This window comes from Anguilla rostrata, chromosome 18, assembly GCF_018555375.3.
Source record: "Anguilla rostrata isolate EN2019 chromosome 18, ASM1855537v3, whole genome shotgun sequence".
In the NCBI taxonomy this organism is placed as follows: Eukaryota; Metazoa; Chordata; class Actinopteri; order Anguilliformes; family Anguillidae; genus Anguilla; species Anguilla rostrata.
This window is the reverse complement of record NC_057950.1, coordinates 8,615,131-8,629,807: the sequence shown is the minus strand read 5'-3', so window position 1 is coordinate 8,629,807 and position 14,677 is coordinate 8,615,131. Positions and strand designations below refer to the sequence as shown.

At 48.3% G+C, this 14,677-nt stretch overlaps 2 protein-coding genes across 5 annotated transcripts in view; one reads left to right on the top strand and one right to left on the bottom strand.

Moving 5' to 3' along the window:
- The window catches only part of mtrf1l (mitochondrial translational release factor 1-like), a 66,059-nt gene that overhangs the window by 10,827 nt on the left and 40,555 nt on the right, over window positions 1-14,677 (top strand). The window lies entirely within an intron of this gene.
- The window catches only part of slc29a1a (solute carrier family 29 member 1a), a 44,846-nt gene that overhangs the window by 1,842 nt on the left and 28,327 nt on the right, over window positions 1-14,677 (bottom strand). For 2 of the 3 annotated variants that reach the window (XM_064318084.1, XM_064318083.1), the window contains exons 2-11: window positions 9,584-9,668; window positions 9,390-9,471; window positions 6,821-6,996; window positions 6,163-6,302; window positions 5,553-5,687; window positions 4,906-5,003; window positions 3,467-3,548; window positions 3,022-3,095; window positions 2,448-2,556; window positions 1,578-1,663 (exon numbers count right to left, since the gene is read on the bottom strand). In XM_064318084.1, the coding sequence (XP_064174154.1) occupies window positions 1,578-1,663; window positions 2,448-2,556; window positions 3,022-3,095; window positions 3,467-3,548; window positions 4,906-5,003; window positions 5,553-5,687; window positions 6,163-6,302; window positions 6,821-6,996; window positions 9,390-9,471; window positions 9,584-9,612 (1,011 nt within the window). In that variant the 5' untranslated portion in view covers window positions 9,613-9,668. Of the gene's footprint in view, window positions 1-1,577; window positions 1,664-2,447; window positions 2,557-3,021; window positions 3,096-3,466; window positions 3,549-4,905; window positions 5,004-5,552; window positions 5,688-6,162; window positions 6,303-6,820; window positions 6,997-9,389; window positions 9,472-9,583; window positions 9,669-12,295; window positions 12,427-14,677 lie in introns of those variants that run through there. The other variant, XM_064318082.1, reaches the window with a different exon arrangement.

Sequence of the window (14,677 nt, the reverse complement as noted above, 5' to 3'; positions counted from 1 at the left end):
TGTTTTTTTGCTGCCAGAGGAAGCATCATTTTAACTACAAACATACGGAACTGTGCCAGGAGCCTCTTTTTACATTCTACTTCACATCTTATATGGCCGGGCCAAAACATTCCTCGATAAATGCTATTTAAATGTCAATCTAAAACTTTTGCCCTTCAGAATTCAAAAACACTGGCATCCTCTGTCCGCCTATAAATGTTCCACAAAAGTCTTTTTTGTGCATTTCGCAATGTTCCTTAGGGGTACAAGTGGGCTACAGGGAGCAGGATGGAACCCTGAATCTTGATTTTCTGCCACAATTTTGAGTGGGAAGAAAACCCCCTGACACGCCTGCAGTTTAAAAAGAGATTTTACAAGCCTTTAGCGCATAATTATACAATAAATCCACTTAAAAATGACAGAAGACGCAAATGTTGCAGCACCCAAGGGGTAATGTTGTCAGCCAAATCGAGTCTTAGCCCTGCAATCTGAATAGTTTACAGTCGGTCAGTCAACTTTTAAGTCCTTATGGTAAGAGAGGGAGGCAGCTGTACCCCAAATTCCCTCCCTTTGGCCGGACTCCTCTGCGCTCAGCACGCTCTTGTAGGGGGGAAATAAACGAGGCCCAGCTGTAACTAGCGTTGTTTCTGCACCGCCGTCCAATTCAGGCAGCGCTGGGTCGGGGTCAAGATTACGTCCCCTCTCTCTCGCACGCTGAGAGAGACTCGGGCTGAATCAAAATCATTTTGCGGTCGAAGCAAAAACTCCCCAGAGTTTCCCCCCACAAATTGGCACTGTCCCTCTGGTCTTGAAGTTTAACTGACGCACATTTTCCATTATTTAAAAAAAAAAAAAAAAAAAAAAACAACCACACCCTCAGCCATCCTAGCGCTGGCCTGCTGATGGAGTCGGGGCCCGGCAGCAACGTGCCCACGAACGGCATCCTCTCCCCGCTGCAGCCTGTGGCCTCCGAGGTGCTTCCTGAAGCGCAGAACGCCCCAAACCCGTCTAGCTGCGCTGCCCACAGCTGCGCCGGGCAGAACCCCTCCCTCTCCCCAGCCCAGGAACGGAGACGCCCAAACGCGTCTGACGAAAGGACGCAGCCGCCACGTTTCGAAAAGCGCGACCGCTTTCGCTCGCCTTGGTCACGCGGTAGCGCGCGGCTGTTGGCGGTCTGCCTTCGTGGCCCGCTAGCCGAAGCCGCCGTTTGCACGCAAAGCGCGGAACGCCGTCCGTCTCCTGGACCTCAAAGCCCCTTTCCTGCACGGGATGTTTTTGCGTGCGAAATGCAGAGGTCAAATTAAGTCTGAATGTTGCGTAAACGTCAGCGACTCTCACAGAATAACAGGGGCGATCAGAGAGAGTCTAGCACATCTGTTACAGTTTATCTCTCTCTCTCTCTTCCATAAAGGCGGGGTCCCTCGTTCTGCTGCAAATCAGAAGTCTTGACAACCAATAATGTTGACCCGATATTATTATCTGAGGGACACGGGCTGGCCGTGACGGATGAGTCCTGGCGCCGGTTCTGTCGTATCCGGGAACGACTTGCCGGGAAACCTGGGGCCTTGCCGGGGTTTCGGGACGCATTCCGGACTCACCCACATGCACACCGCCGTGAGACTCCGCCCGGCCCAGTCCATCACGTTGAAGATCAAGAAACAGGACACCGGGATGAAATACTTTTCTACGGAGAGAAAGGGTGAAGAGGGGAGAGAGAGAGAGTGTCAGATCTAGAACTTTACATTTCCATTGTATCGTTGATTTTTCCATTTCAGAAAAAACAAAACCAGTGGCGTTCTGCTAAAACTTTAACAGGACTGATCCTCCTCCACTTCTGTGCTGGTGCAGCTGGATGTGGCTAACGCAAGCGACTTCTCGTCTGTGTGCGAGTGTGACAGTGTGTGACTGCGAGTGTGCCAGTGTGCGGATAGAGGCGTGTTCGCTGATGAAGCTGACAGGTGGCCCATCTGTGCCCTTCATCAGGGTGGAGGAGAACAGCGCCCTTGCGTGTGCTGCTGTTACTCTGTGTCTCTAATATTATTTGGGAGCTCCATGTGACTGCCCCGAGCAGGGCAGTTTCTGGCATTATCAGCATCATCAGCGGTCTGTGGGAGTGCGCTGGCGGGAAACACTCAGGCACAAAGGCATTGTCATTAATGGAGAGAAGGTTAAAACGAAAGTTGATCTTTTGTCCCGTCTGATTCTGAAGGAGGCCACTGTTCAGCTGTGTCACGTGTGGTTGGCATATTGCCGCGTGTCAGAGGGGGGCGGAGCCGCGCTGGTCCGCAGTCTGACTGGACCTATCAGAGACTTTCAGACAGACCGGCAGTGCTCTCACTGGTACACTGAAACTGGGTCATTCAGTCCTGCTCAAAACACTACTCTGCAGAGACCCACACAAGTGCACACGCACGCGCGCGCACACACACACACACACACAGCGGTTTTGCGCGCGTGCACACACTCACCCCACGTGCTCCCTTTCTCCACGATGGACTTGACGTCCACGGTGACGGTGGGGAAGGTTCCGATGGTGATGGCAAATATGCAGCACACAGAGAGAGCCATCACCCAGATCTACAGAGACAGAGAGAAATATATAATGTCTAATATAATTTTTTTTTTTTATCCACAGAATATGCATCTGTAAGGGTTTTAATAAATGATAGCTCGGGAAAAAAACCTTATACAAACCGCAATGCTGAGTTCTCCCACATCAACGTTCAGCTTATTAAACAGGAATATCCCATTTGGATGTAAAAGGGAGCGTTTTGCAATGCAAATAGAGTCTACCGGGCTGTGAATAATCACAATTCATTTTGGCTGATTCATGAAAGTCGACCAAAATTCAGTTCACGAACTGAAAAATGACCACGGAACATGTTCTATGCGGGTTTCTCCACGAACGAATGGAATTTCAATTTGTCTCCTGAGTGGACAGAATTTAAACTGAGTCAGAGTGTGGAAGTGAACGGGAATTCGGAACGTTGGAAGAGGTTGGCAGTTCCGGGGGCTCCAGTGGGGGGGCTGTGGCTGCCGTACCTGTTTGAAGATGGCGACCACGGATACGGCCGGACGGGGCGCTTCTTCCGTGAGCGAGTCCACTGGCCGCATCTCTGTTGAGGGCAGGAAAAACACACAAACCGTTTTTAACAGGTCGACCTTTGACCTGAGCTTTGACCCAACGCCGCCAGCCTGCAGCTGCTAATGATTTTTCTGCTTTTTCTCCCCAGTTTGAAATTTCGCTCAATAATGCTCGCGCTGCAATGCTCATTCGCATCCTTCTGTCGACAAGCTCGGTGCCAAGGAATGAATAAGTAAGACGTGGGATTTCACGAGGCAGTTTTGTGTGGTCTTTTGGGAGATTAAAAAAGCAGTTAGGCTGGCCTAGTTGTCATAGGTCCAGAGGAGAAGGACCCGAAAGGCTAACAGGAACAGGCGGAAAGTTCTGGGCAGCGCAGCGGCAGGCCAAACGCGGCCGGTTTACCTTTCTTTAACAGGTCCATCTTCTTCTCCTCATCGCCGGAAGCCCTGGCGCCATTAGACTCCAGATAGTACTGGAAGAACTCCTTCAGGAGGGAGAGGAGAGAAGAGCAGAGAGGGTTACTCCCAAAAGCACAGGGAGAGGTTTTAATAATCTCACTTGAAGAGCAGGCTTTAAAAAAAAAAAAACTTGTGTCTGTGTTCTCGGACACCATTGATTCCAGTTACCAGTGTTCAGCATTCGAAAGTTAAGAGCATTCATACTTGTGACCTCACACCTCAGTGTTAAACACCCCTGCACACACATGCAGTTCCTTTCTTTTTTTGGCTCTCCTGGGGACCGAAGGCCTCGAACAGCGCCAACCCGCTATTTACATTCTGCGTGCCCCTTCAGGCAGATCCGCTGCGCGTGCAGAAAAAAACCGTGCGCTCGCGTCGCCGTCAGCCCCGGGATGCAAACGAGGCTGGGGTTTGGGCGCCGCGAGAACGGCGGAAACAAAAATGAGTGTCCCAACAAGAGACAAGCCCGCCTTCAAATAACCACATTCTGCAGCAGTGAGTGGGCCTAACAGCTACTGGCCAGGAGCTTATTTCTACAAAACTGATGTTGACATTTTAAATATTTGACTTAAACTGAGACAAAACAGTAGCTCAAGGCGTGCTCTTTCACATGCGGCTCTCAAAAACGGCTTGTTTGGCTTTCTAAATTGGCTAGGGTGGGGTGTGTCATTGGGGATGGGTGATGGCATTGGTCCATATCCGTTCTGTGTACAAAAACCATTTTCTGCGATTGTGCAAGTGTACAAATTTACATCATGATATGAAACCACGAGTCTCGCATCTCATCAGATTAAGATCAAAGGAGCCTGCTTTGCCTAACAATAGGCTTACAAGTCTACGCACGGCAATTATCAGGTTCCTGTATAAACATTTTACCTGGAGATTTATGCCCTCACAGGAAAAATAATTATGTCTCTGGCACTGCCTGTTAAGTGAAATGCAATGGAATGCCTTGTCAGGACGTAACACTGGTTTGAATGCAGGGACCTGCATGATGCAATACGCAGCAGCCACAGGCCATTGTAAATCATAACTGTACACCTGCTGCATGCTGCCTTGTCCCCCAGCAAGTCAAACAGGTTGCAAGACGAGCCCTTCAGGTGTCATGAACCGCAGAGCCGGAAAACTCAGGCTTGGATTCGCTGGCACTGTGCGGCTGACAGTGTAAGCTTTTGGGTATGGTGCGTTTCCAGTTTGGACGGGGTGAGGGGGTGCGTTTCCAGTTTGGAAAGGGTGAGGGGGTGTGTTTCCAGTTTGGACGGGGTGAGGGGGTGTGTTTTCAGTTTGGACAGGGTGAGGGGTGTCTTCAGTTTGGGCAAGGTTAAGGTGAAGGGTGTGTTCAGTTTGGGCAGGTCGAGGTTAAGGTGAAGGGTGTGCTCTTACCAGTTTGGGCAGGGCGAGGTAAGACGCGATGGCCAGGAGGATGACGACACAGGCGGTGATGAAGTACCCGAAGGCGCTGTCTTTTAGCGCTGAACCAGCTGGAGGACAGAGGGGGGAGGGAGGTCAGCGTTGAGGGGGAAAGGGGGCCATGGGGTACCCCCCCTTATAGAAATTCAATAAACGGCAACATATACAATAAATAAAAACGTATGCAGAATATTTCTTTTAAAAATAATGTTGAATATAATTCACAGGAGAATACGTCCAAAAAATCCACTGCAGTATCTGAAAGCTGCATTAAACTGGCTCAAGTCCTCCTGAGCACTTAGCCCTGATCACTCCCAAGGATCACAACACTTCTGGCCAAAACTCTCTGAATACTGTCCGCAGCTCACGACTGCTCTCCTTCCGAAAAATAGCCCCAATTACCCAACCCCCCTCTTTGGCTGTGAATACGAGACGAGCAGCGAGCCTCTCTTCGCTCGGTGCGGTAGCGAGTGTGTTTTTGGATCGCTCTGTGTTTTACTGTGCGGTATTTTGCACTGCGCTGTGCTGTATTGCTGTCGCCGTGGCGGCAGGCCGGGTCACTGCGGCGAATGGGAGCCGGCGGGGCGGCGGTCGGACGAGGCGAGGGAAACGACACGTACTTGCGATGGCGCAGATCATGGAGGCGGCGGCGAAGGTCCCGGCGAGGCCCTGCCCGCTCATGATGGGCGTGGTGTACGAGGCGGGGAGCAGGCCGGCCAGCCCAAACAGACTGCCCTGCAGCATGGCTCCAAATGCTGAGGAGAGGGGTGGGAAAGGGGGGGGGGGGGTTAGATGGACAGACTCGCACGCTTTTACGCAACGTCTCCGCTTGCTGGCCCGTGAGAACGCAGGCCCCGCCTCTCGCTGAGGAGTTTGGCTTAAACCCCACTCCTCTGGCTCCGCTCAGCCCTTCAATATCCACATAAAGGCCTTCGCATCGGTACACAAACCTGACCTTCGACCCCGGTGAAATAACAAACAAAGCAAAGGGAGGGGGGTGAAAAAAGCAAGGAGTCAGGATCTTTCTCAGGGATAAAAATCCAAGTGCACCAAGGGGGGGGTGGGAGGGGCGACCCAAAAGGAGTTGAGGACAGAGGGGAAAGAGTGGGAATGTGGCCCGGGAGCGCAGGGTGGGATGGAAGGGCATTCACAGTTGAAGCAGAGGATTTTGGGTAAGGGAGGAAACTCGTAGCTGAAGCAGAGGATTTTTGGGAAAGAAGGTGGACTCACAGTTGATACAGACGATCTTCATCATGGTGACGACGAAGAAGGGGAGCGGTGCCATCTCCACTTTGACCAGCGCGGCCGTGATCAGGAACACCCCAAAAATCACTGACAGGCTCCCCACAATGCGCAGCTTCTGGGGAATCCTGAGAGAGAGAAACCCATCAAACCCAGCAACCCAATCAACCCCAACCCCATTAAACCCATCAACCCAACCCCATGAAACCCAGCCCTATCAAACCCATCAACCCAACCCCATGAAACCCAGCCCTATCAACCCCACCCCATCAAACCCATCAACCCAACCCCATGAAACCCAGCCCTATCAACCGAAACCCAATCAAACCCATCAACTCCAACCCCATTAAACCCAACAACTCCAACCCCATCAGACTTATTAACCCAAACTAATCAAACCCATGAAACCCAACCCCATCAAATTCAGCCCCAATAAACCGAACCACATTAAACCCATCAAACTCAACCCAAGCAACCTCCACCTCATCAAACCTATCAAACACAGCCCCATCAGCCCGAACCCCATTAAACACATCAACCCCAACCCTATGAAATTCAGGCCCATTAAACCCAACCCTATTAAAACCCATCAAACTCAACCCAATGAACCCCACCAAACCCATGAGCCCCAGCCCCCAGAACCTACTTCTGGTGGATGAAGGAGTTGAGGCAGGTGAAGATGAGCAGAGGAACCATGGCACACAGCGTCATGGTGCTGCTGAACTTGGCCTCCAGTACGCTGCGGCCATCTCCATCCCCCACGGAAGTAGCGTTGGCCGTCTGATTGGATAAGGACGGTTCCTTCAGCCTGTCTGTAAAGTACTGCAGAGACGCAAAGAATTAGGCTCTTCATTCCCCCACCCCAGAGAACCTCTCCTCCTCACCCTCAAACCCAGCACTGTTCATGGTGTAGGGGTGTAAACCTCAGGCTTCACCACGACAAGATACCATTTTGATTCCGGAGGCAACTGTTCGATATTTGGCAATATCGCACGTTTTGCTACGATACGATCCAAAACAATTTGATATAGTAAGAAACAATCAATGTATGGGATCCAGCTGACACAATCCTCTTACCATGATGAGATTCAGTGTACTAAAACCTATTTATAGCACTAGCTTGAGCGATGAGTCAGAAACAAAAACAACGATGCCGGAAGTGCTGCTAGAGAGCAAACTTCCGTAGGACTGCGGACATTTAAATATTTAGCTATGATTCAGAATGATATGGATCGATTTTTTGCACGTTGTATCGACTGCATCATTGCCCTTTGAAGCCATACATTGATGGGGCAACATAGCTCAGGAGGTAAGAGCTGGTTGCCGGTTCGATCCCCCGCCCTGGGCATGTCGAAGTGTCCCTGAGCAAGACACCTAACCCCTAATTGCTCTGGTGAATGCGAGGCATCAATTGTAAAGCGCTTTGGATAAAAGCAGTATATAAATGCAGTCCATTTACCATCTGGAAGGATCACGGTATCGTTACACCCCTACCATGGTGTAACGGTTTTCATCGTTACTCAGCACTTGATTGATAGATGAATGCAGCCGGTCACACGGTTAACTTGCCTCGCCCAGTGTTCTGGGCCTGAAGCGGGTGCTGATTGATTCTAAGCAGAAAGCAGCAACCCTACGGCTCTCTAAGAACAAGAGCGAATACCACTACACTAAACTCATCCTCTACAGCGGTACACTACATAGCACAGTAAGTAGCATCTGTCAAAATGGACAACAAACCCCCCCACCCCCCCTCGAGATTTTTGTATTCCCTTCCCTTGTTTCGCAACCAGCTTTCCCAACCTGCTAACATTAGAACATATTTAAAGAACACAATAGTTCAAAACGTACAAAAAGGACACACTGTTAAATGTACGCAAACAACTACACTAAAACAGCAGTCAGTTACTGAGCATAGAATGGCACACAGAGCATAAAAGCACAAACTTTGCACGGTCTCTGAATACCGGCCTGAAACTTCAATGTGGTCACGGTACAGGGTAATGGTGGACAAGCGCATTTGTGCATGCATGCTTTTGTGAAAACCAGCAGCTGAATTAGTGGAACAAGCACACACCGGACAAGTTGTGCTTCCGGAGAAACGATGCTAAATGCCCGACCAATCGGCATATCCCGTTGTTTTATTGCCAGAAGCCATTGAACAATGCTCCCCACTTGATCTCACATTTACACTAATTCAATATTTCCTGCCCAGGAAAAAACCTTTTAATTACGTTTTGAAAAAGTCCGATCTGTTCCTAATTCTGTTTCAGCACGTAGGGCAGCTTTCCGGAGGTCAATTCTACGCTCCTGTTATTGGTTCATTCCACGTTTACAGAAAGGCTGGGCCCTCCACGTGAGCCTATGACGGCTCTCTCAGTTCTGGGGAGGCGGGGTTTGTGACTGCAGTAGCCTGACGTCTTGGCGCACAGCAAAGTGCAGTTCAATCTGCCTCAGTTGACCGAGCCACCTGTTGTCTAAATTTAGTCCAGAATGTGTGATCCCGCCAAACCAAAGATGGCGGCAATTCCTCAAACCATTACACACACAGGTGTGGGACACAGTTGAGACGAAGTCCATAGCCATTTCTGGATCAATCCCAATTTCTGCTCTGACTCTTTTAACCAACAAAATTGGATATGTAGTCCGTAACCTCAGCTGTACTGAGCACAACGACTGCTTTGTGTCTTACATGAAATATATTATTGTGGTCTAATCACTGGTGCATAGAGCTCATTTGGTAATTGAGCCAGGAAAACTAGATGAAATGAAAACCTGCACACACATCTGCCCACCCCAGCCTTAGCCTTAGCCACACCAGGATGTCACACACAACGGGGAAAGTAGTTTCCCTAGTGAAGGGTTAGGCAATCCCAAGACTGCAGCACCGGTGTGGATCCTTGTTTTTGTTGTCACCAATTACAAGTGTTCTAAATATCTGAACGCACTGAAGATTTAATTATAGTTTAGCCCACAACAATTTGTTTCATGTTTGAGACAGGAACAGTCATCAGCTGTCATTAATGAAGTCAGGAACTCATCAAATATGGCTAAAATAACAATCAAAAACATTTTTGCTGGGCAAATTAAATGGGATTAAATGGGAGCAGAAGTTGGCATGAAGCACAGAAACCGATACAGCTCTCCCCGTTACAACCCGCCCGCCCCGCCCAACTGATTTAAGCAACGGGCTGTATGCCCATGTGCATTAGCGTTACCATGGTTGCGGTTATGAAGAAGTTCCAGGGCAGAAGGGTTCCCAGCCCCATGATGAAGAATATGATCCACACTGCATTGTACCTGAAAAAGTGCAAATAACACCAATAAAGAAGCATGAACACGCCCAGCGGGACCATACCCAAAATCCTGCACCCCCCCCCCCCCCGTAAAACTGAAAGGAGAAAAGACTCACTTGTCCTGCGGAGCACTGATGGCCGTCATTTTGCTCTGCGGTGGGTAGAGTCTTATTTACAACGCCTGGCGACGAACCTTTAATGCTGCAAAACAAAATGGCGCATGAATGCTACGTTTTGCTCGGCACAGAGCACCACTGAAAATGATTAGTTAGTATTGGCAACGCTCGTTTCTTAAGGCTTTCCCTCCATCTCCCAAACAGCTCTTAATCAGAAATGCCGAGGTCTCAGTTTTCTAAACCAGTGGTTCTCAAACTCGGTCCTGGGGGACCCCTGTGTATGCTGGTTTTCATTCCAACCTCAACAGCAATCCCAGAATTTTAACAAGCCGTTAATTTTTCTTAATTAGGTGCTTTTCGTGTTTTAGAGCTGGGCTCCCCAGTCTTATCCAGAAAGGGCCAGTGTGGGTGCACACACCTGATCCTGATTCTACCAATCAAGGTGCTTGGCAATGACTCTAGTGATTGATCAGTAGATTCAGGTGTGTGCACCCTACACTGGCCCTTTCTGGAACCCCAGCTCTAAAACATGAAAAGCACCTAATTAAGAGAAATTAACAGTTTGTTTAAAATTCTGGGATTGCTGTTGAGGTTGGAATGAAAACCAGCATACAGAACCACTGTTCTAAACGCAAACAACAGGGCGGGGGGGCCGTGTTTCGCCAGCGCTGGTGCCTTTGGGTAGCAGACAGTGGATCTACAACTGAAGGAAATGAGTGGCCTTTATGGTGATCCTTTCACAGTCAATTCCTCTTCTTGGAGCCAAATCCTTAAAATAACACAAAACAATCGCGATTCGAATGTGTCTAGCCATGCAAGAGGTATGCCGACTGCAAGTCATACGCGATGGCAGAAGAAAGCACGTCTTTCTATATAAAGATTCAAATCAACACTAGACCAAAAAAAAAGTAAAGTCCGATCAACATAAACCAAATTGCTGCCTATCAAATTACATTCCGTCTCAGTGGTGACACCAGCACATGAAATCCTGCATCTCTGTAATGCAGGACATTTCAAAATCTGCGTTTCACACTAATTCTGAAGTTCTGAAAAAAATCAAACCAAAAAAAAAAAAAAATTATTTTTGCCACAATACGCTGATAATAATGACACACGTGCATGCCGTTCATTATTTTATTAAGACGCTAATAACAGGCGGGTTGACGTAAGGTAATGTTCTGGCGCTCCGATCAAAACAAATTTTTGCCACACAGTCTGATGATAAAATTCCCCAGGAGAGATTTACGTTTTATTTAGCCTACTCGTTCTGCACAAGCTGCAGTGGTGTAGGCAGAACAAAGGTGTTGCCCAGCCCCGCCCCCCCCCCCCCCCCCGTATTTTTGTACATTTTCCACATATGCTATGCCCCGCTGAAAGCACTCCTTTGAAGCTAATTCTACGACACCGCTGTGTTCCTAACAGCAATGCCATCATCATTCTCACTATTCCAACGCTAACAGTGGTACAGAAAAACACAATTATGTAAACCGTTTTTTCTTCTTTTTTAAATCAATATTACATATATATTACAATATTACAGCAAGACTGAGTTCACAACAAGCAGAGCACAGGCTTTACATGAACACAAACCAACAATGCGACCCTCCTGCCTGAAATGTGTGCGTCCACTCATGACAAACACAACTTATTTGCCCTAACTGAGAGGAAATAACAGAATTCATGTACACAACAAACTAGCCATCAAGTACAGGCAGCGAAGCATCAGCAAAATAACTAGCCAATAGTTTTTGTAAACCAACTAGATTTTTTACTTTAGAACATCTCTAGTGACAAATATTAACAACATGTTAACGTTTGAGACGGCACCTTTACTGTTATAAAGCATTTTAACATTATAGTAACATTGCCACAGTGGGCATCAAAAATGTAGCTATATAATTCCAGCTTACCACTGACGGCTTGCTGCTGAGGAGGTAATGTATTGCAAACTCATTTGGAATGCACTTTATACAGCGCAGAGGACAACCTCACCACACTAGGTTGTTTTTACCACGTGAGCCAACTTTTTTTTATGTTCCAGAGTTTTAATTGGCTACAGTACAAATATGACAGGCACACAAAACAAATAAAATGCATTATCTTAGAACAAATGAATGACTTTTCATTCAAATTCAGTGCTTTCCTTTTTAATCTTGCAATGCTACGCAACAGCTGTGTAAATATTATGATCTATAAACAACCCAACTGTCAGACACCAAAGCCGCCTGGCTGATTATTCTGTTGTGGTTCAATGTGGGTCATCACCCGTTGTAATCTTCAAAAACAAACAACAAAAAAAGACCTTGGAATATTTGCGTTTATAGGATGCATTTTTTCCCCCTTTGTTTTGGCTCTCCGTGCATTAAAAAAAAAGCAGAATTCTGTGTTAACGTAACCTTGATAAAAGGCAGTGCATGCATGTACAGTAACCTAGGACAGATCTTGCACTGCAAAAGGCAGGCAATGCTGTAATAAGACCAAGATACTGCACTCTTAGGAAGACTTAAATTTCAGATTCTAAACTGAAGTCATAAATACATCAGACTTCAAATTAAAAAAGGAATCTGTGACATCACAGACCACATCAAGCGCACACAGTCTACAGACGCACATTTTTGCGCAGGGAGGTTCGCTTAAGAGGCTGAGTTAAATGGTAAACAAGCGCAGATGTGCAGAAGAAGAGCTAGCGCTGTGGAGAGCGGGCATACTTACAGTGCTCAGAGCAGGCCGCTGCAGCACACACCTGGCTAGCGTCTGATAGGGTTTTTAGAGACAGCAGCCGAGTTCAGTCTGCTTTATATCAGCGGTAAGCCCCCCCCCCCGCCCCCCTCCCCCCGACACCCTGGCCAGCTCTCCCTGTGCGCCCCCCGCGCCCCCCCAACGCGTCCCACGCAGGCAGTAACGCCCCACAGGTTTCTGCAGCCGATAAGATTTCTATCCTGACGTGACCCGGCCGGCCCCTGGTGCGGCGGCTTGTTGTTTTGCGCGGCGCGGCACGAGCGTGACTTTTCTCATCAGGTAACGCAAGTGCACGTAACACGCTGACACGCGAAACCCGGGGCGTGGTTACGTGGTGCCACCTTGTTCACGGGAACAAAAGCAGTGCCAGGAATGGGCCTACAAAAGCCCGTTTGCCAAACCGCTACACTACGCTGTCCTCTCTCCTGCCGTTTTTTCCTCCTTACAGGATAACGAACCTTCAGACGTCACAATGGCTGCACTTTCCCCAAGGTGTACAAGAACCCTCTGCGTCTCCCCACACACACACGCGCGCGCGCGCACGCAAGTACACGCGCACACACACTGAGCTTGAGGTCTGCTGGTGGAAATGTGGCCCATCTTGATAAATTAGCGCTGCGGCGTGCTGTTTTTGCTGCGGTTCATTTCAGTGTTTATCTGTGCGCAGGGAGCAGTAACTGTTGCTCCGTTACACTGGAGCAAACAGGCCGCTGGACATGTAAGAGGAAAGGCTTTCTGCGCACTTGGAAGGGAAGAGCTCTGTATAAATTATTACAGAGCTCAAAAAAAAACATGCCAACAAATGACTTGGGGGTTACACAGTCCAGTCGGGCCCAGACAAACAAATCAGACGTTTTGTGTCCATGTAAAACAAATAATCCAAACCTACTGTACACACTTCTGACGATGCCAAGCGTCCCAACCCTGCCAGGCAAACTTTCCATTACAGAAGAAATGCAGGAAATATGGCTCTCAAGAAGAGCATCTGTGCACCCCGACTAAACTGACACCTACAGCATTTTTTATAAAACGTTTCACCTTTTTATAAAAAGGTGGTTGGAGGGGGGGCGGGGGTTACGCTTAATTTGCTGCTTAACAGGTGGAATTGTGGGTGCCAGATCAGCCAGTGGGGGGGGGGAGGGGGGGGGAACGCTGGTGCATGATGAAACCTTGGCTGACAGGCTGACAGCACTCCTGCGCCTGGGCGAAGCTGCACCTCACAGTGCACCTGGGGGGGGGGGGGGCTGCCGGTCACAGTCTGCAGGGGCGAGGCCCGGGCTCCGAGGCCCGGCTGCTGGAACAGCGCTCCGTGAAAACGTCGTCCGGCCTCCAGCTCGTACTTCTCCCCATTTGTGGACTCATCAAATGTGAAATACCTATCAAGTCGCCGCCGTAGCGCCCGCACCTATGCAAGGAGCTCAGCACTGGCCAGGTCTCTGTGACCGCTCTCCTTGCTACAAGGCCCCTGGGAGGGGAAGTTTGGTGCATCTAATTACAATCAATTACAGACCTGGCATTTGGAGCATGCTCTCTCTTATCGCGACTGACAACAAGATTTTCTCACAGAAGACAACAATGGCTAAGCCAGGCGAGCAAAGCCAACCAGATTAGCCTTGGACTCCACCTCGTAGCTGACAAAGGATATGGCACTGGCTCAGAGCACACCCTGTTTTCAATGGGCAAGTAAGGGCTTTTATATACATTTTTAATGCGTAAATATTTGTGCGAAATGGGCGTTTGCTGCACGCTGCTGCCAAGTCACAACGAACACTCTTTATCTTCATACAGACATGGCTTAAACAAGTCTCTTTTGATTGACCAGTGACTGTTAAATCAGTTTATGTAACTAGGGATGGGCATGTAGATTCTAGAATGTGCATTCTAGAATTTGCTCCTATAGGGGGAACCGCCCACTGACTTAAAAAAATAAAATAAAATTTCAAGCAATTGCTACTGTGGCTGCAGTTGTGCGTGTTCTTTGTCATTTCGCATCAGATCTTTTAATGTAATAACTAAATGTTGTTAAAACACTGCAACTTTACTATGACTGCTCTGTGACAGTACCCAATATTTTCCAAAACAAACACCCAGCTTTAATCATATATATTAGTGAGTTTTAATGTGATATGCAATTTTGACTTTAAAACTCACATTTTGACTCGATTCCTCGAGTACTCATGCAAATCCCAAATCCATACGCATGTTTGCTACGGGTTTACTGCCAAGAATGTTACCCAGTGACCGTCAAATCGGCTATAGTCACTGCATTTGACTCATTTCCTGTTTTGGATTACTCAGAAACTTTCTTTCAAAGTTGGTTAGAGATTAAAAAGTTCCACACCCACTGAGAAAATC